Source organism: Filicampus tigris, chromosome 8, assembly GCF_054856515.1.
Source record: "Filicampus tigris isolate MCC_2025a chromosome 8, RoL_Ftig_1.0, whole genome shotgun sequence".
In the NCBI taxonomy this organism is placed as follows: domain Eukaryota; kingdom Metazoa; phylum Chordata; class Actinopteri; order Syngnathiformes; family Syngnathidae; genus Filicampus; species Filicampus tigris.
In genome coordinates this window covers 27,958,125-27,979,656 of record NC_141224.1, presented here as the reverse complement: position 1 = coordinate 27,979,656, position 21,532 = coordinate 27,958,125, and the positions used below count along the sequence as shown (strand labels likewise).

Genomic DNA, 21,532 nt, shown 5'->3' with positions numbered 1-21,532 from the left:
ATAATGTCTTCGAAATTTGTTATTACACTTGGGATTACAAAAATCAATGCCACCAATCCAGAGTTGTTTCAAATTACGTGAATAACATATATCTTGTTGCACCCTAGAAAAAAGAGATAATGGAATAGCTTTTACTGTTTGATTGTATTTCTTCTTGGTACAATGGATTTGAAATTTTTCACAAAAACGAGCATGTAGTAGAATACTACCCTCATCATTCAAAAAGTGGGCAGCGGCCCATATACCTTTAGACAACCAATCTTGAATAAAAATAGATCTTCTGTTGAGGGTTATATATCTATTATTCCATATTTGAGAGTTATGTGGTGTAAAATTATGTTTAAAGATTAGTTTCCAATAGAGTTGTACGTGCTGATGAAAGTCAGAGATTCTCACTTGTAATTTATTCATCTCCAAATCACATTTTAAAAGAAAGTTAATTCCCCCCAATTTATCAAAAATCAAGTTGGGTATGTGATGCCAAATAGAGTCAGACTTATTAAGACACGTTTTTAGCCATTTAAGTTTTACTATACCATTAACCCCGCGACCCTTGTGAGGAGAAGCGGTACAGATAATGGATGGATGGATATACCATTCATAGAATCAAAGTGTATGGCATTACCTCCTCCATCTTCATAACATTTTAATCATATTATTTTTGCCCCAAATGAAATTGAAGTTTACGTTATTAATAACTTTAATCAATTTATGTGACATGGGAAGGGAATACGCCGGATATATTAATCAAGAAAGACTGTCCACATTGGCCAACAATATTCTCCCAGAGACTGAGATATCTATTTGCAACCATTGACTAAAGATTAGTTTGCATTTGTTGATATTATCCCAAATATTCTTTTTTTCAGACACCTTTTTGCCTCTTGTTATAATTATCCCCCAATATTGTACCTCTTTCTTGACTTTTATGTTAAATAATAATAGAATAGCATGTTCTTTCAGAACAAATAATTCACATTTATTTAAATTTAGTTCTAGTCCAGAGGCCTTTGAAAAATATCAATTGTTTGCATAACTAATGAAATTTGAGCTTTATTTTTCAAAAACAGGGTTGTATCGTCAGCTAGCTGACTTATTATTAATTGTTTACGAGACTGATGTATATATATTTTGAAGGTGGGAACATGGGTGATACACACGCTTGGACAGTAGGTGGTGGTATGTACCTGTACATTGCTTTTAATCTGCCAATAATTGAAAGAAAAAAATAAGAGGAACTATGAACGTGCATTTTGAGAAATGAGACGTACCCCGTGACGTTTCCACACAGAAGTGGTGTTTACAAATGCAGACATTACGTTTGTAGTTATTTGCCCTTTTATACGAGTGCATGCACGGTCATTTCTCACTCAACAGAGGATTTGCTTCTCCCGAAGAGCTTTGCGGAAATAGGTTTCACAACACCTAACATTTCTCAACACGGTAGGTGCCGAAGATAAAGTGTTATTTGTTCGATATTTCTTGGTGTGCTAGTGCACTACACGTCACGTAACTAAACTTTACTTCGCAGGGCCATTTAAGTTTTTAGCGGTTAGCAAGTGTGTTTAGTTTTATATAACTGTCCGCAATGAAGACAGCAATGCAATCCAAATATGATATGCAAGTAACTGAACTAACCAAACACTTTTGGTTTTGCTACAATTTTCGTGAGCTGGACTGAGACTTTTTTTTCTACATACACAAAATGCCATTCCCCTCAAATATTATCCACAAATCTGTATAAATCTTTGTTGGTGGTTTGTCAAGATAATCCATCTCACCTCACAGGCGTGGCATATGGAAATGCTGATAAGACAGCATGATTATTGTACAGCTGTGCCTCCGGCTGGCCACAATAAAAGGACACAATGAAATGTGCAGTTTTGCTTTATTGTGCGGATCTGGGGCCTCAGAATGTATTTTGTGTGACCACCATTTGCCTCATGCAGTGCAATGCAAATAAAATATTTTGTAGCTGTAGAAATGATAACTTGGATGCAGGGCCGTTGCTCCCTATACGCAGAGTACGCCCAGTGCGTTGGGCACCATCTCTTCCGTGGGGACACATTGTATGGGGTCATTATTGTAGCAAAACCATTTACAAATGCGTATTTCAATCCACAAATGTGTAAAAAGAATTTGTATCCGTAAACACAGTCACAAATGCGTATTGCGAATCTCCAAATGCGTAACTGAAGTCACAAATGTGTGACAAAAATCTGTAAATGTGTACATTGATTTGTATGCGCAAACAACTGGTTGTATGCGTCCAACGATGTGTATGTGGGAGATCTGTAAACACGGGGCCTCTTGATTGGCTTTATTCGTACATGTGACTTTTACTACAGTCACAATTCGTACTGCGATTTGTGAATGCATGTCTGGAGACTTGTGTGGCTCTGTAGCTACAAATTCAGACCATAAGGGGACGCTAGTATTCTAGAGCTGGGATAGGCTCCAGCACACCCCGCGATCCTTGTGAGGATAAGCGGTATTGATAATGGATGGATATTACTGATTTCCCATGTTTGAAGTCCAAATATTTCTACCTGTCAATCTCCTGACAAAGTGAGCATAATGTCACAAAAATAAGCCACACAAAGAAGCATACATCCCTTTTAGTTCAAAATGTTTACTAGCAAGCGCCACAGAAATTGACTGCTAAATTGTACCAATGTTTTTAAAAAAGATAAGAAGGCCTTTATTGATCCCACAGTGGGGAAATTTTCAGTGTTACAGCAGGAAAGATATAGGTAACACAGGGACGGCGGCATAATGTAGCCATTAATGTATAACATTAACAGCAAACATTCAGGATCAAACCTATGTAAATATACGCAGTAACATGTGTATATACACATCAACATACATCTACATAAAAAGTATGATGAACACTCATTTTAGCCTGTACATAGTACAGAGGAAAAATACTCTTAAGTAAGTGACAGTTCTGCAGTGTTGTAGTGAAATGTAAGGAACAGCATTGGATAAAAATAAAACTAGACTAACAGTAGTGGGGAATGTTGAGTATTGCACGGTATTACAGTAGTGGGGAATGTTGGGTATTGCACGATATAAGCTCAGGTGCAGGACTACACAATTGCACTAATGTCCGCCAGTTTGTCAAGACTACACAATGTTCTTGTTAAAGAGTCTGACAGCAGCAGGCAAGAAGGAGCGGCGGAATCTCTCCTTTGCACAGCGAGGGTGTAACAGTCTGTCACTGAAGGAGCTGTGGAGTGCTGTTTGGGTGCCCTGGAGGGGGTGGTCCGGGTTGTCCAGCATTGATGTCAGCTTGGCAAACATCCTCCTGTCCCCCACCGAGTCCACAGAGTCCAGGGAGCAGCCCAGGACAGAGCCGGCCCTCCCGACCAGTTTGTCCAGCCGCTTCTTGTCCCGGGCCGAGACGCCGCCTGCCCAGGTGACCACTCCCTGGAAGATGACCGATGAAACCACCGAGTCATAAATGTTCCTGAGGAGTGTCCCCTGAACCCCAAAAGACCTCAGTCTCCTGAGTAGGAAGAGTCTGCTCTGACTCTTCCTATAGTCTGTGTTGTCGCTCCAGTCCAGTTTATTGTTCAGATGAACACCCAGGTACTTGTAAGTTGAGACTCCCTCAACATCTGTTCCCCGGATATTCACTAGTGCAGGTGAAGAGTGATGGCGCCGACTGAAATCCACCACCATTTCTTTGGATTTTCCCGCATTGATCAGGAGGCGGTTCTGCTGGCACCAGTCCACAAAACCCTAAGGAAGTTCTCTGTACTCCAGATCATCTCCGCCTGTGATGAGGCCGACAATAGCAGAGTTGTCAGAGAACTTCTACAGGTGACAAGTAGGGGTGCTGTAGTTGAAGTCCGAGGTGTAGAGGGTGAACAGGAAGGGAGCCAAGACAGTTCCCTGTTCCCTGCAGGGCCCCCGTGCTACAGAGGAGCACGTCAGACACGCAGTCCTGTGTCCTCACATACTGTGGCCGGTTTGTGAGGTAGTCCTGGATCCATGTGGTTAGGTGGTGGGCCACCCCCGCCCACTCCAGCTTGTCTCCCAACAGGGTGGGCCAGATGATGTACTGTAATTATTTTCTGTATAAAAATTAATTTGGTGTTCCAAAAAACGTTTTTCAAACTTGAGTCTTGAAAAAGAGGGGGTCATTTTATAATCAGGGCCGTCTTATATTCGGGCCAATACGGTATATATACACACACACACACACACACACACACACACACACACACACACACACACACACAGACACACACACACACACATACATATATATGTGTATATATATGTGTATATATGTATGTATATATGCATGTATATATATATGTATATGTATGTGTATATATATGTATATATGTATGTATATATATGTGTATATATATGTATGTATATATATGTGTATATATATGTATATATGTATGTATATATATATGTATATATATGTATATATGTATGTATATATATATATATATATATATATATATGTATATATATGTATATATATGTATATATGTATGTATATATATATATATATATATATATATATATGTATATATATGTATATATATGTATATATATGTATATATATGTATATATGTATGTATATATATATATATATATGTATATATATATATATATGTATATATATATATATATGTATATATATGTATACAACAGATGCTCTCTGTGAGGACTTTGCAGACCACTTCAGAAGTAAAATCGATGACATTGATGATTGACGACGTCACTTCCGTTTGCGTTTCTCCTGCCACGTCAGAGTTTGGACGTGGATGGTATCGATTGCACTTCTGCACTTTCGCCTTCGAATCTACCTCACCTGCGCGTTGCGTTTTTACTCTTTTTAATTTTTGGAGACTATTTTTATCTTATTTTTTATTTATTTAAATTTTTGTTAATCTCTGGGTCGCTTGATCTCGCGGACTAGCATACAGCTAGCGTGAGACGGAAACGGGCTAGCTTGGGGCTAGCTTGGAGCTAGTGTATTAAAATGCCTTCAGACGACAGCGACGAACACAATGGCCTGCTGGAGAAGGCAAATAAGACAATCTCTGACCTAAGAAGGGATATTCGTCGTCTCTCAGAGGAGCTCCATGAGAAGGAATCGGTCATCTCTTGCTTCGCGACCCGTTTCCCCGAACTCTCCGCGGTGGTCATGAGAAGGCGCGCTCGTGAAATCCTGTCGGCGACAATGACGGCTGAGGCGGCTGGCCTCTCGGACACGGCGAAGTGGGATCCAATTGCCTGCCCGGGGCCATCCTGCTCGACACCGTTGCAGAGTGACACCTGGGTCAAGGTGGTGTCCCGCGGCCGGAGGGCCGGGGAGCAACCCCACCGCCCCCAACTGGTCCTGGGGAATCGGTTCGCCGCCCTGGCGAGTGAGTCTCCTGTTCCCATCACTGCACTACAGCAGTCGGAGACACCGACTGCTGCGTCCGACGCTGGGGCTGTGCTCCCAGGGGCTCCCTCGGATTCCCCGCCACCCACGGCGACGACCTCGGCCGGGAACCCCATGTTGGGCGGGTCCGCCGGTGACACGGCCGTCCACTCACGCGTCGGGCTGCTCCGGGACGCGGTGTCCCGGTACAAGGGTGGTCGTCATCACCAGCATCATCGGCGACACTCATCGGTGTCATCCACCGTCTTCACTCGGCCTCGGCGGAGCCATCCTGGACAGTGGGGTCGTGAATCTTCCGCCGGTGGTGAGTCCCTTGGCGTTCCCTCCTCACGTCACCCACCGACCACCGTTATAATTGGCGACAGCACCATTAGACGTACTCACTATCCCGGCTGCGTCACCCGCTGTTTTCCCGGAGCGAAAGTCATGGACATAGTTAACATCCTGCCGGGTGTTCTTGACTCTCTGCCATCATCCATTACCCGGCTCATCGTTCACGTTGGGACAAACGAGACAATACGCCGACAGTCTGAGCAGACGAAGAGAGACTTTCACGCCCTCTTTGCCTTGTTAAGAACCTGCGATCTCTCGGTCTGGGTGAGTGGCATTTTGCCGGCATTGTCTCGCGGAGCCGAGCGCTTCAGCCGCCTTTTAAGCTTGAACACGTGGCTCCTACGCACTTGTGGCCACCTTGACTTTGCTTTTATTGACAACTTTAACCTATTCTGGAATCGCCCGTCTTTTTACCAGCCGGATGGTGTTCATCCGAACTCTCTTGGTAGCAAGATTTTAGCCGCTAACATCCACCATGTCGTAACCAATTCCACTCCCAGCTGACTCTTGTTTACCAATCATATTTCTTCTTCTACTCATAAACGCTGCAATGACAATGTCACTACCATCACTTACAGGCCAATACCAGCTGCTCACAGTACCACCACCCTCACTAGCTCCCCCTGCAGGCCCTCATTATCATTACCACTATCGGACAATTTTCCCATTGAAACCATCACCGGCAGACGCTTCCCTTGCACACACAAACAACGTGGTTTTAACAGTGGTAATCTAGTATATGTTAATACTGCTCATTCGTACCACCATGAGCGCACGTCCAGCACAATAATTAATCTGGCCGTGCTGAACGTGCGCTCCCTTTTAAACAAAACTTTTATCATAAACGACCTGATTTTAGACAATAATTTACATGGTATACTTTTGTCTGAGACATGGCTTGGTACAGATGCTCCAGTTGCTCTCAACGAGGCTTGCCCACCGAATTTTAACTTTTTATTTTCTACAAGGGATGGCAAAAGAGGAGGCGGGACTGCATCAATTTTTATTAATACTCTTTTATCAAAGGAGATCATTTTTAGCAGCTATTTATCGTTTGAACACCATGCCTTTGTTTTTAGCAGTCCCCCTATTCTCTGCATTAGCGTCTATAGACCTCCCCATCATTCCACTTCTTTTATTACAGAATTTTCAGAATTCTTATCCATTTTATATTCCAGTTATAACAGAATATTAATAACTGGCGATTTTAATATACACATGGACAACATCTCGGACCCACTATCCAGAGATTTTTCAAACCTTTTAAACTGCTTGGATTTTAAACAGCACGTCTTGCAGCCAACTCACAACAGAGGACACACCCTGGATTTGGTTATAACCTATGGCTTGTCTGCTGGTGTGTCCTCTGTTGTTGACTTGGCAGTGTCAGACCACTACTGTGTCTATTTTAACATCGCCAGTTTTAACCATCTAGCAGTCCCGGTCAGAACAGTGAAGAAACGCTACCTATCTTCTGAGGTGGCAGCAAATTTTATCGAGATCTTAAAAAACACTCCTGCTGACATTTTACCTGCACCCTGTGATCTTATTGTTGACAATTTTAACCTACATCTTAAATCATCATTAGATTCAGTAGCTCCACTTTTAATTAAAACAACAAAAACAAAGACTGTACCCCCGTGGAGAAACAATGCTATCAAAATATCAAAGAGAAAATGCAGGAGTGCAGAGAGGAGGTGGAGAAAAAGTAAACTTACAGTACACTATGAAATTTTATGCGAACAACTGAAATCTTACAATAAAACAGTAAAACTGGCAAGATCTTCCTATTTCTCAAACCTCATTACAGTCAATAAAAACAACCCCAGGGTTCTCTTCTCCACCTTTGAACTTTTAACTAGTTCTGATTTTAATAAGTCCCCACAGAGACCAACAGATGCTCTCTGTGAGGACTTTGCAGACCACTTCAGAAGTAAAATCGATGACATAAGATCCAGTCTTTTAGCCCGTCAAAACACAAGTTTTAATAAACCCGGACAATCATATTTACATGAGGAAACACTGGAAAGTTTTGCCCTGGTTGATGCAAGGACACTTGTTCGAGTTTTCTCCCAGGTAAACCCAACAACCTGCCTTTTGGATCCAATTCCCACATTTCTTTTTAAGACATTTTATGGATTTTTTGAAGAACAAATTTTAAATATAGTCAATTGCTCTCTTCAGACAGGCGTCTTCCCAGCTGCCTTTAAAACGGCGGTGGTGAAGCCCCTTCTGAAGAAGAGCGGTTCTGACCCGAGCGTTTTTAATAACTACAGACCCGTATCCAACTTACCGTTTTTAAGTAAGATTTTAGAAAAACTGGTTTTCATCCAGTTGAATCATTTTTTAAATACAAATAATATTTTGGAGAAATATCAATCTGGTTTTAGGATGAACCACAGTACGGAGACTGCTCTTTTAAGGATCTTAAATGATATTAGGTGCACTGCAGACGTGAGAAAACTCACAGTCTTGGTGCTACTGGATCTAAGCGCTGCTTTTGATACAGTAGATCACCAAATTTTATTAAATAGACTTAAAAATCTAGTGGGCATCTCTGGTACTGTTTTTGACTGGTTTTATTCCTATCTCACAGACCGATATTTCTTTGTAAGTATGGATACTTGTTCCTCTAAAACTCATGAAATTAAATGTGGGGTTCCTCAAGGTTCGATTTTAGGCCCCTTACTTTTTAATCTTTATATGCTTCCCCTCGGGGATGTCATCAGGGGACACGGCATCAGCTTTCACAGCTATGCTGATGACACGCAGCTGTATATTGCCGTGTCTCCTGATGACACAGGACCCATTGATACCCTTTTAAATTGCATTTTAGATATCAAGTCATGGATGGCAGATAATTTCCTACAGCTCAATGAGGACAAGACTGAGGTCTTAGTTATCGGTCCCGAAGGTCAGAGAGAGAAGCTTTTACCAAAACTACACATTTTTAATCCCTCACACTGTGTGAAGAACCTTGGCGTCATTTTTGACTCTGAGCTCAGTTTTATTCCTCATATTAAAAATGTAACCAAGATTGGTTTTTATCACCTTAAGAATATCGCCAGAGTCCGCCCGTTTCTCTCTCAGGCTAACACGGAAGTGCTGATGCATGCCTTTATTTCCTGTCGTTTAGATTACTGTAATGCCCTGCTCTCTGGCCTCCCGAAAAAGAGCATTTCACCACTGCAACTACTGCAGAATTCAGCCGCTCGGGTGCTGACGAGAACCAGAGGGCGGGAGCACATTACGCCAGTTTTGAAATTGCTGCATTGGCTCCCTGTGTGTTTCAGGATCGATTTTAAAGTACTTTTATTAGTTTATAAATGTGTTAATGGTCTTGGGCCATCTTATTTATCTGATTTGCTTTTATCATACCAGCCCTCGCGGATCCTGAGGTCCTCTGGCGCCGGCCTTTTATTTATTCCAAGGGTGAGGACCAAAATGCATGGCGAGGCTGCATTCAGCCATTTTGGTCCTCACCTTTGGAATAGCCTGCCAGAGGATGTCAGGTCTGCAGAGACTGTTGATATTTTTAAGAGGAAGCTCAAGACACACCTTTTTAGTTTGGCTTTCAACAACTTTTAAATAATTTATCTTTTCTTTTGATTGAAGATAATTCTATGTTTTGCTTTGAATGTTTTAAAGCACTTTGAGTTGCATTTTTATGTATGAAAAGTGCTATATAAATAAAATGTGATTGATGATTGATTGATTGACATAAGATCCAGTCTTTTAGCCCGTCAAAACACAAGTTTTAATAAACCCGGACAATCATATTTACATGAGGAAACACTGGAAAGTTTTGCCCTGGTTGATGCAAGGACACTTGTTCGAGTTTTCTCCCAGGTAAACCCAACAACCTGCCTTTTGGATCCAATTCCCACATTTCTTTTTAAGACATTTTATGGATTTTTTGAAGAAGAAATTTTAAATATAGTCAATTGCTCTCTTCAGACAGGCGTCTTCCCCGCTGCCTTTAAAACGGCGGTGGTGAAGCCCCTTCTGAAGAAGAGCGGTTCTGACCCGAGCGTTTTTAATAACTACAGACCCGTATCCAACTTACCGTTTTTAAGTAAGATTTTAGAAAAACTGGTTTTCATCCAGTTGAATCATTTTTTAAATACAAATAATATTTTGGAGAAATATCAATCTGGTTTTAGGATGAACCACAGTACGGAGACTGCTCTTTTAAGGATCTTAAATGATATTAGGTGCACTGCAGACGTGAGAAAACTCACAGTCTTGGTGCTACTGGATCTAAGCGCTGCTTTTGATACAGTAGATCACCAAATTTTATTAAATAGACTTAAAAATCTAGTGGGCATCTCTGGTACTGTTTTTGACTGGTTTTATTCCTATCTCACAGACCGATATTTCTTTGTAAGTATGGATACTTGTTCCTCTAAAACTCATGAAATTAAATGTGGGGTTCCTCAAGGTTCGATTTTAGGCCCCTTACTTTTTAATCTTTATATGCTTCCCCTCGGGGATGTCATCAGGGGACACGGCATCAGCTTTCACAGCTATGCTGATGACACGCAGCTGTATATTGCCGCGTCTCCTGATGACACAGGACCCATTGATACCCTTTTAAATTGCATTTTAGATATCAAGTCATGGATGGCAGATAATTTCCTACAGCTCAATGAGGACAAGACTGAGGTTTTAGTTATCGGTCCCGAAGGTCAGAGAGAGAAGCTTTTACCAAAACTACACATTTTTAATCCCTCACACTGTGTGAAGAACCTTGGCGTCATTTTTGACTCTGAGCTCAGTTTTATTCCTCATATTAAAAATGTAACCAAGATTGGTTTTTATCACCTTAAGAATATCGCCAGAGTCCGCCCGTTTCTCTCTCAGGCTAACACGGAAGTGCTGATGCATGCCTTTATTTCCTGTCGTTTAGATTACTGTAATGCCCTGCTCTCTGGCCTCCCGAAAAAGAGCATTTCACCACTGCAACTACTGCAGAATTCAGCCGCTCGGGTGCTGACGAGAACCAGAGGGCGGGAGCACATTACGCCAGTTTTGAAATTGCTGCATTGGCTCCCTGTGTGTTTCAGGATCGATTTTAAAGTACTTTTATTAGTTTATAAATGTGTTAATGGTCTTGGGCCATCTTATTTATCTGATTTGCTTTTATCATACCAGCCCTCGCGGATCCTGAGGTCCTCTGGCGCCGGCCTTTTATTTATTCCAAGGGTGAGGACCAAAATGCACGGCGAGGCTGCATTCAGCCATTTTGGTCCTCACCTTTGGAATAGCCTGCCAGAGGATGTCAGGTCTGCAGAGACTGTTGATATTTTTAAGAGGAAGCTCAAGACACACCTTTTTAGTTTGGCTTTCAACAACTTTTAAATAATTTATCTTTTCTTTTGATTGAAGATAATTCTATGTTTTGCTTTGAATGTTTTAAAGCACTTTGAGTTGCATTTTTATGTATGAAAAGTGCTATATAAATAAAATGTGATTGATTGATTGATTGATTGACATAAGATCCAGTCTTTTAGCCCGTCAAAACACAAGTTTTAATAAACCCGGACAATCATATTTACATGAGGAAACACTGGAAAGTTTTGCCCTGGTTGATGCAAGGACACTTGTTCGAGTTTTCTCCCAGGTAAACCCAACAACCTGCCTTTTGGATCCAATTCCCACATTTCTTTTTAAGACATTTTATGGATTTTTTGAAGAAGAAATTTTAAATATAGTCAATTGCTCTCTTCAGACAGGCGTCTTCCCCGCTGCCTTTAAAACGGCGGTGGTGAAGCCCCTTCTGAAGAAGAGCGGTTCTGACCCGAGCGTTTTTAATAACTACAGACCCGTATCCAACTTACCGTTTTTAAGTAAGATTTTAGAAAAACTGGTTTTCATCCAGTTGAATCATTTTTTAAATACAAATAATATTTTGGAGAAATATCAATCTGGTTTTAGGATGAACCACAGTACGGAGACTGCTCTTTTAAGGATCTTAAATGATATTAGGTGCACTGCAGACGTGAGAAAACTCACAGTCTTGGTGCTACTGGATCTAAGCGCTGCTTTTGATACAGTAGATCACCAAATTTTATTAAATAGACTTAAAAATCTAGTGGGCATCTCTGGTACTGTTTTTGACTGGTTTTATTCCTATCTCACAGACCGATATTTCTTTGTAAGTATGGATACTTGTTCCTCTAAAACTCATGAAATTAAATGTGGGGTTCCTCAAGGTTCGATTTTAGGCCCCTTACTTTTTAATCTTTATATGCTTCCCCTCGGGGATGTCATCAGGGGACACGGCATCAGCTTTCACAGCTATGCTGATGACACGCAGCTGTATATTGCCGCGTCTCCTGATGACACAGGACCCATTGATACCCTTTTAAATTGCATTTTAGATATCAAGTCATGGATGGCAGATAATTTCCTACAGCTCAATGAGGACAAGACTGAGGTTTTAGTTATCGGTCCCGAAGGTCAGAGAGAGAAGCTTTTACCAAAACTACACATTTTTAATCCCTCACACTGTGTGAAGAACCTTGGCGTCATTTTTGACTCTGAGCTCAGTTTTATTCCTCATATTAAAAATGTAACCAAGATTGGTTTTTATCACCTTAAGAATATCGCCAGAGTCCGCCCGTTTCTCTCTCAGGCTAACACGGAAGTGCTGATGCATGCCTTTATTTCCTGTCGTTTAGATTACTGTAATGCCCTGCTCTCTGGCCTCCCGAAAAAGAGCATTTCACCACTGCAACTACTGCAGAATTCAGCCGCTCGGGTGCTGACGAGAACCAGAGGGCGGGAGCACATTACGCCAGTTTTGAAATTGCTGCATTGGCTCCCTGTGTGTTTCAGGATCGATTTTAAAGTACTTTTATTAGTTTATAAATGTGTTAATGGTCTTGGGCCATCTTATTTATCTGATTTGCTTTTATCATACCAGCCCTCGCGGATCCTGAGGTCCTCTGGCGCCGGCCTTTTATTTATTCCAAGGGTGAGGACCAAAATGCACGGCGAGGCTGCATTCAGCCATTTTGGTCCTCACCTTTGGAATAGCCTGCCAGAGGATGTCAGGTCTGCAGAGACTGTTGATATTTTTAAGAGGAAGCTCAAGACACACCTTTTTAGTTTGGCTTTCAACAACTTTTAAATAATTTATCTTTTCTTTTGATTGAAGATAATTCTATGTTTTGCTTTGAATGTTTTAAAGCACTTTGAGTTGCATTTTTATGTATGAAAAGTGCTATATAAATAAAATGTGATTGATTGATTGATTGATATGTGTATATATGTATATATGTATATATATGTATATGTATATGTATATATATGTATATGTATATGTATATATATGTATATGTATATATATGTATATGTATATATATGTATATGTATATATATGTATATGTATATATATATGTATACATATGTATGTATATGTATATGTATATGTATATGTATACGTATGTATGTATATGTATACATATATGTATGTATGTATATATGTATATATGTATATATGTATATATATGTATGTGTATTTGTATGTGTATGTGTATTTGTATGTGTATGTATGTATGTATATATGTGTATATATATATGTATATATGTATGTATATATGTGTATATATATGTATATATGTATGTATATATGTGTATATATATATATATGTATATATGTATGTATATATGTGTATATATATATATATGTATATATGTATGTATATATGTGTATATATATATATGTATATATGTGTATATATGTATGTATGTATGTATATATGTGTATATGTATGTATGTATGTATGTATGTATATATGTGTATATATGTATGTATATATGTGTATATATATATATATATGTATATATGTATGTATGTATGTATATATGTGTATGTATATATATGTATATATGTATGTATGTATGTGTATGTATATATGTATGTATGTATGTATATATGTGTATATATATGTATATATGTATGTATGTATGTATATATGTGTATATGTGTATATATCTGTATGTATGTATATATGTGTATATATATGTATATATATATGTATGTATGTATATGTATATGTATATATGTTTATGTATATATATATGTTTATATATATATATATATATATATATATATATATATATATATATATATATATATATATATAGGGCTGTATTTTATTTTAACATAATAATTAACCTTCACTAAGAGGTCAATATAACTGAAAGAGTGAAATAAACTGGTCGATATAAAGATTAAATAAACTCCATTTTAAAGATAATGTGCTTAGAAGGGCTGAGAAATTGTCACAATCTAAGTATTTCATTTCAGTCAATATTGATAATTATTGATTTTGTTTTAAACCTTCTTTAAATAACAGCTAACTGTTTTTTGTACATCGCTATGTAGTGTAATGTGCAGTTTGTCCTCCATCATCCATCCATCCATTATCGATACCGCTTATCCTCACAAGGGTCGCCAGTACATTGTAAATGCTTATTTGCATTAGGTCTCTTCAAAGCAGTTGTTGACATATATTAGCATGCATTCAATGTTCATCCAATGTAAGTGAACGAATACTCTCTTGCAGTGCATACATCATCATTGACCAACCGTTTTAGGACTACTTTATCTTTTTAGCGGACTCACTATTGCCATAGTCCATTCATATTTTACTTGCTTGATTTTACCTTGAGTTCGATGCCGGTGTCGGATAAAGTTAACTACTGCTGGCATGTCACAGACAAGAACTCTTCTACTTGTACACCATGGCTCCATCCACGGGTTTTTAATAGGGTTATCATGCATAATATAATTTAATTGTAAGAGTTGTACATAGTCGAGTGGTCATTTATTTGAGCAAAGTTACGGCACGCGCCCGCTGGATGCGAGCGTAGCGCAAGGCCGCCGGGCCCGCGAGCGTAGCGCACGGCCGCCGGGCCCGCAAGCATAGTAGCGCATGGCCGCCGGGCCCGCGAGCATGCTCCGTTGAGTTAACAGCTTCTTCCTCGTTGGTTTAAAAGCTGCTTCTTCTTTGGTTTAAACGCTTCATGTTTGGCGGCGGAAGCCTACATCACGCACCATGCTGCGATTTAGTTTTTTTTTTTCCTATCAAACGTTTTATCGAAGGCAGGCCTTTTTTTTCTCCTCCATTTTTCATGAGCGGATTACAGCTCTTTGGTGCATACCATCACCTACTGTACAGGAAGCGTAAAGCGTTTCAATATATAGTCCATGGAAGCACTCCTGCTCGTTTTCAATTCAGTCCCGCGATCAAAAACACGAGACAGTCTTGAATATAAATAATTACACCAAGATTTAACAGAAAACCACAACCATGAGGGTTTATATGCAAATAAATACACATAAATAAAAATATTAGACTCAATCAAAGATTGTAGATTTGTGTTGTCATAACAAAGTGAAGTGACGTCTTCTGGTTCCGCCTACTTAGCCAATTACAGCTGGACACCCATTTTGCTGACGACTGAGAGGAACAGGAGAGGAGCTTGTCTCAGGCGTTTGTTCACCTGGGTTTCTGAGCATATTGCTTCATTTATTTCTTTCGACTTTTACAGGTGAAAGTAGATTATGATGGACGTTTCAAGCACCAGATGTGGTTCTGGGATTTCACCACTCGTGGTGGTGATACTGTCCCCAGACACTAAGGAGGAAACTGTTGCATGGCTACTGAGAAGGATCAGAGAAAAACAACAAGAAGGAGGTACGATTTATGTATGAAGTTTACATCCTTCATTATATTCAACTAGAGACGAGCAATTAACTACATTTCCTTTCCTAAACTTAAAAAAAAAAAAAAAAAGAAAAGAAAAGAAAATAGAATAATTTATGACCGTAATGCTATTAGGATGCTCCTGCCCCCGGGGTTATACTAGTTTGTGATTTATCATTAGAGTTAGGTTTCATTTCGGTTTGGCTTTTGTTTAAATATAATTAGTTTTTGTTTTTAGAGTGGCCTTGAAATAACATTCAATCGGCAATTAAGGGTGACAAAAAATTAGGTAATTACGCTGACAATGTATTTGTACAGTGCCTGTTGCCAGCGTTTTGCGACGGCTCCAGTGCTAGAAAGCGCTAGCAAGCACTAGCAGCGCTCAAGCACTCCATATGGACAATTACGAATATCCAGGCAATTCCGGTTAATACCCACAATGCAATGCGCCTTAGTCGGTGGAATGAACCCACCGGATTGTATTGCTTTTGCCTGTGACTAGCATATAAAGCTCGCAGAAAATCATGCCTAAAAGGAGGGCTTGCCTAACATCCAATGGGAGGTCATGCCAAAGGGAAGGACCAGCAGCCGAAAAGGCGCGATCCCCTCTGAGGCTCCGCTTAGTCCTCGGCACCTCGAGCAGCGCCTGGTCTGCAGACCCGAGGCTCCAGGAAGATGGGTAGGAGTGGAGGAGCTCAGAGAGGTACGCCGGGGCCACGCCATTTAATGATTTATAGACAAATAGGATCATCTTAAATTGAACCCTAAAATGCACTGGTAGCCAGTGAAGGGAGGCCAGAATTGGTGTTATGTGCTCGATCTTCCAATCTCCAGTTAGTAAGCGGGCAGCAGCATTTTGGACCAACTGGAGACGTTTGAGAGAGGACTGGCTGACTCCAAAATAAAGTGCATTACAGTAATCTAGCCAAGATGCAACACTGCGATTTTTGGGGGGTTTGTGATATATATTGCGATATCAAAAAGAATTTTCACCAGATGACTTGAATAGCTTTGTTTGGGAATCATTTGGTTAACTCACCATGACACCATTGTATTCATATAATATCATTTAATCCAGACTAAGGGCGCTCATTTGTGAATGATGATTGCTGTATATAAATGGGATCACGGAGGCCATGTCTCTGTGCAATAATAGATTATTTATTTAATATTGTATTTCACACTTCAATCTAAACAGCAGCAAAATATTGAACATATTAAAAAAAAAAAAAAAACATAAAAGAGCAGGTGCACTAGTCCCTTGAGTCAATAAAAAAAATTGAAGAAAATAAAAAAAACTCTAAAGCAGCAGCAGAGTTATAAACATCTTTAAACTAAACTATAGAATCAAAAAAAAATTAAAAAGCAGGTGTACTAGCGCCTGAGTTGTTTACAAAAATATAACATTACGATAAAAAACCTTTGTGAAACTGCAGCAAAGTTGGAAATAAATTAGAACAAAAATGGTGAAAAGGTGAAAAGTTATTGCATCCGTGATTTGTCGATGCTGTTTGTATTCTTATCATAAGGTGTTATGCTGGCAAAGGCGCCTGTAATTGTTTTTTGAGTAAGTTTTACCTCGGGTCCTACTTCTAAGTTTGAACTGTTCATACAGGATCTTGTGATGGTGATTCAAATGGTCGGACAGCTTTGTTGTACTACCTCGTGTTGCAGCAACAGCGGGTGAGCGAGATGGGCTGTGTTGAGCATGGAGTAGCTTGCTGCCTTTATTAAGCAAAACAAAAGTTTGCGTGTTCTAAGAAAAAAAAAAAAGTTAAAATATCGCACGTTAAAATTTCGCACATTCTACGATGTGACTATCGCCCCATGCGCACATCGCAATCGCGATGTTCAAACGACATATCGTAAAGGCCTAGTGTATAATACACATGCATGTATGTTTATACACATGTATGCGTGCGTATACGCACGCATGCATGCGTATACGCATGTATGCGTGTGGGTATACGCATGTATGCGTGTCTGTGTGTGGGTGTGTGTGTATACACGTATGCGCATGTGTGTACACGCATATACACATGCGCATGCATACGCGCGCATATGCGCATGCATACGCGCGCATATGCGCATGCATACGCGCGCATATGCGCGTATACACGCGCATACACGCATGTATACTCGCACCTGTATACACGTGTTTGCGTGCGTGTGTATACACGTGTGTGTGTGTGTATACACGTGTATGCGTATGCGCGTGTACCATATATTCCGGACTATAAATTGCGTTTTTTTTCATAGTTTGGCCGGGGGTGCGACTTATACTCTGGATCGAGTTGTGTGTGAAATTATTAACACATTTTTACGTGTATATCATTTCACGTATTATTGCAGGTCCATCAGTCCACGGGTGGGTTTTCGCGTTGTGCCCGCGGGAAATTCGCTATATACAAAACAACTTCAAAGCATGGAATATATGGTTAGAAAACGGAATTTCTGCAGATTCAAATGATACCAAACATTATAATATACAATCATATCTGCAGGCTCGGCGAGCATTTAAATCAAACAATCGCTTACACACAAAAATAAGGAACTCACCATTTCAGCCTCATAAATGTCCGACACAATTTCATAATCCATCATCAATGATCATATTACGTCGACAAGGGTCCAGTAAAATTATTCCAGTAATATAGTTAGTCCACAACAAGCCTGAGATGTACATCCTTCGATGGCTTTAAACACGAGAATTCAAAACATAGACTGGACCTTATGTTTGATTGAGTGCTTACGTGATCCAATAAACAAATGTTTCCCGTTTCAAGAGTTCAACAACAGCCAATGAACAAATTAAATGCGTAAATAGTACCACCCCTGCATATGGACGATTCGTCAATTTTGTTTTGTTGTTTGTCACAACCAAACTTGCTAAGATGGTAATTGACGCATTCAACGGCCAATGAAATTCTTTAAAAAAAAAAAAAACATGGAAACTCTTTTGAACGAAAACAAACACCGTGCGTAACTTGCATAACACACACTTTCTAAGCGATCAAATCGATTTACAACCGTTTTGGTGAGTTTTAAGTATCTTACCTGTTTTAAATTCCTCATTAGTGCTTTGTTTATACAGGCATTGTTTTACTGTTTCATTTGTGTGTTTTACACCAGGCATGTTTTTGGGCAGCTAGTGGGTCCTTTCTTTATGGTGATTTAGGTTGGGCATATTGTTGGACAGCTAAAACGGGTCCTAACGAGAGATGTTTCGAGTCTGTTAGCCGTTAGCAGCCGATGCGCGCCTCTTCATCGTCGTGTACGCGCCGGGTTGTTGTTGAGCTCTATGGAATGGATTGGAGTGCTCTTAAAACCACGTTGTTCCCTATCACTGTGTCCGGTCATGCCCTTTGATTCGAGTGACTGTGTGGATGAGGCGCTCCGGTGAATCCCGCCAAATTCACATACAGTCCTAACTCTGCAACATTACCGTAACTTTCTTTCAATACATGTGTGTACAATTTTATTATTTTGATTTATATGGAAACATTTATTAGCGTTACGCGACGGTGACAACTTTGCTTCCAGGCAGTGGAGGGGGGTGTTGTGTAATGTAACGTAAGCATACCATTCAGCCTGTTGTTGTCTCTATTGTGTTTTTATTTTAAATTGTTCGTCATTTGAATTTTAAATAACATGTCTGTTCCTGCGGTTGGATTTTATCAAATAAATTTCCTACAAAAATGCGACTTATACTCCGGAGGGACTTAGAGTCCGGAAAATAAGGTCTATACATGTATGCGAGTGTATATACATGCATGCGCGCGTATATACATGCATGCGCGCGTATGCGCACGTGTATATACATGTATGCGCACATGTATATACATGTATGTGCACGTGTACCGTATTTTCTGGACTATAAGTCATGTTTTTTTTCGTAGTTTGGCCGGGAGTGCGACTTAGACTCTGGAGCAACTTATGTGTGAAATTATTAACACCTAGCGGAGGGAGACAAAACATCATAAATACAAGTCAGCACTAACAAGCCATGACAATGACCTCTATATAATTTCACATGTTATTGTAACCCACATAAAGAAACGTAAGATGAATCCTAAAAGCTATTAAATGCATGAATAATTCAAACGGTTAAAATCTAATGTTTTGTTAAATAAGTAATTAAAATAGTATGATAAAAAGACTCTTTGACTGTTAAGGCTTTGCTAGTCGAGGAAGCTAGCTTATCTAAACAGCTAAACATTCACAAAAAACTCCACAGACTCTAGGTGTGCAGCGAAGTTGCCTGTTTATATTGTGAAACTGCACAAGAAACAGAAAATACTATCAATCTATGCATTACATACACATGTATTTTCATAGACATGAACAAGATGAGCCTATGCTCACGATTTGCGATTAGCATTAGCGATAGCGATTAGTATATTCAGTCAACAACACACAATCATCCATAATTCAGCTCGTATATAAATGTTGCATGCTCATTACACACAATTGTGTAAGTTACTTACAGACGATGGTTGAACAAGAATGAACCACAAACAGGCAGTTGCCTGCCTCTGGCTGGGGTATTGCATCATGCAGCCACACACATAAAGGAGCCGAGCGCAGAGGAGACGAAGACATAATTACGACCGAATACATAAATACTTTTGGAGACTTGGAGACATTCTACATGGTCAGGGATAAATAAAAGACTTGTTTAATCAATCTTCAACTGTTTTGGTGAGTTTAAAGTTATTTTACCGTAACTTTTTTGTATGCTACCTGTGTGAATGTTAGCTAAATGTTACCATCGGCGGTGGCGACTCTGGGCGGGGCGGGCCCTTCCCACAGATCTCCACAGCTGAAGCGGCCGCTGGGACACCGCGGTGGCAGCAGTCGCCCTTCGCGGGGTCGGTAATCCGGGCCGGCCCGGCCAGCTCAGCTCATTCGGCCGACGCGGCCTCGATGCGGCTCATGACCCAAAGTCAGAATCGGCTAAATACGTCTAATTTCAATATTGCAACAAGTTCAACACACATATCTAGCTAATATTTAGCTTACATCATGCGTAGCAGCAGCTACTGTATATACAGATTCATCAGGTACCATATGATTACATAAATTGCTTAGATTAGATAAACTTTCCTTGCTTGCCCTTAAAATGTAGCATTGTTTGTCATATATATTTCCTTTCTAAAGCAAGACAAGGTTAGCCAATCAATTGGTGTTCAGTAGGATGCTTTCAGTAACAGCTGCATTATTGTATTGTCTTAAACTTCTCAAAAATAAAGCTCTTGTGAAAAATAATACGAAAACATTTATTAAAATAAATATAAATATAGAATTTAAATTAACAAACTCTCCTGAATGTTTGGGCTAAAATAGCCCCTGCTGTAAATAAACAAAACATTTGCATTTTCAACTTTGAATTCAATATGTATTAAATTTCAAGTTTTCTTGCTTATAGACTAGTTGCAAATACAATTTGGCGGCGGACAAATTAGTTGAAATTCTCATCCCTAGTATATATACATGTATGCATATGCGTGTCTATATATACATGTATGCATATGCGTGTCTATATATACATGTATGCATATGCGTGTCTATATATACATGTATGCATATGCGTGTCTATATATACATGTATGCATATGCGTGTCTATATATACATGCATGCATATGCTTGTGTGTATATATATACATGCATGCATATGCTTGTGTGTATATATATACATGTATGCATATGCTTGTGTGTATATATACATGTATGCATATGCTTGTGTGTATATATACATGTATGCATATGCTTGTGTGTATATATACATGTATGCATATGCTTGTGTGTATATATACATGTGTGCATATGCTTGTGTGTATATATACATGTGTGCATATGCTTGTGTGTATATATACATGTGTGCATATGCATGTGTGTATATATACATGTGTGCATATGCATGTGTGTATATATACATGTGTGCATATGCATGTGTGTATATATACATGTGTGCATATGCATGTGTGTATATATACATGTGTGCATATGCATGTGTGTATATATACATGTGTGCATATGCATGTGTGTATATATACATGT

General features: G+C 39.6%; 1 protein-coding gene across 17 annotated transcripts in view; it reads left to right on the top strand.

Annotated features, from left to right (window-relative positions):
- The first annotated feature begins 1,241 nt into the window (after nt 1-1,241).
- Nucleotides 1,242-21,532, top strand: part of ano10a (anoctamin 10a) — a 97,430-nt gene continuing 77,139 nt past the window's right edge. For 16 of the 17 annotated variants that reach the window (XR_015087905.1, XR_015087902.1, XR_015087904.1 and 13 more), the window contains exons 1-2: nt 1,242-1,443; nt 15,317-15,462. Coding sequence is in view for 9 of the 17 variants with exons in the window: in XM_086038611.1 (XP_085894737.1) it covers nt 15,330-15,462 (133 nt within the window). In the remaining 8 variants the exon portion in view is untranslated. The remainder of the gene's footprint in view (nt 1,444-15,316; nt 15,463-21,532) is intronic. The other variant, XM_086038609.1, reaches the window with a different exon arrangement.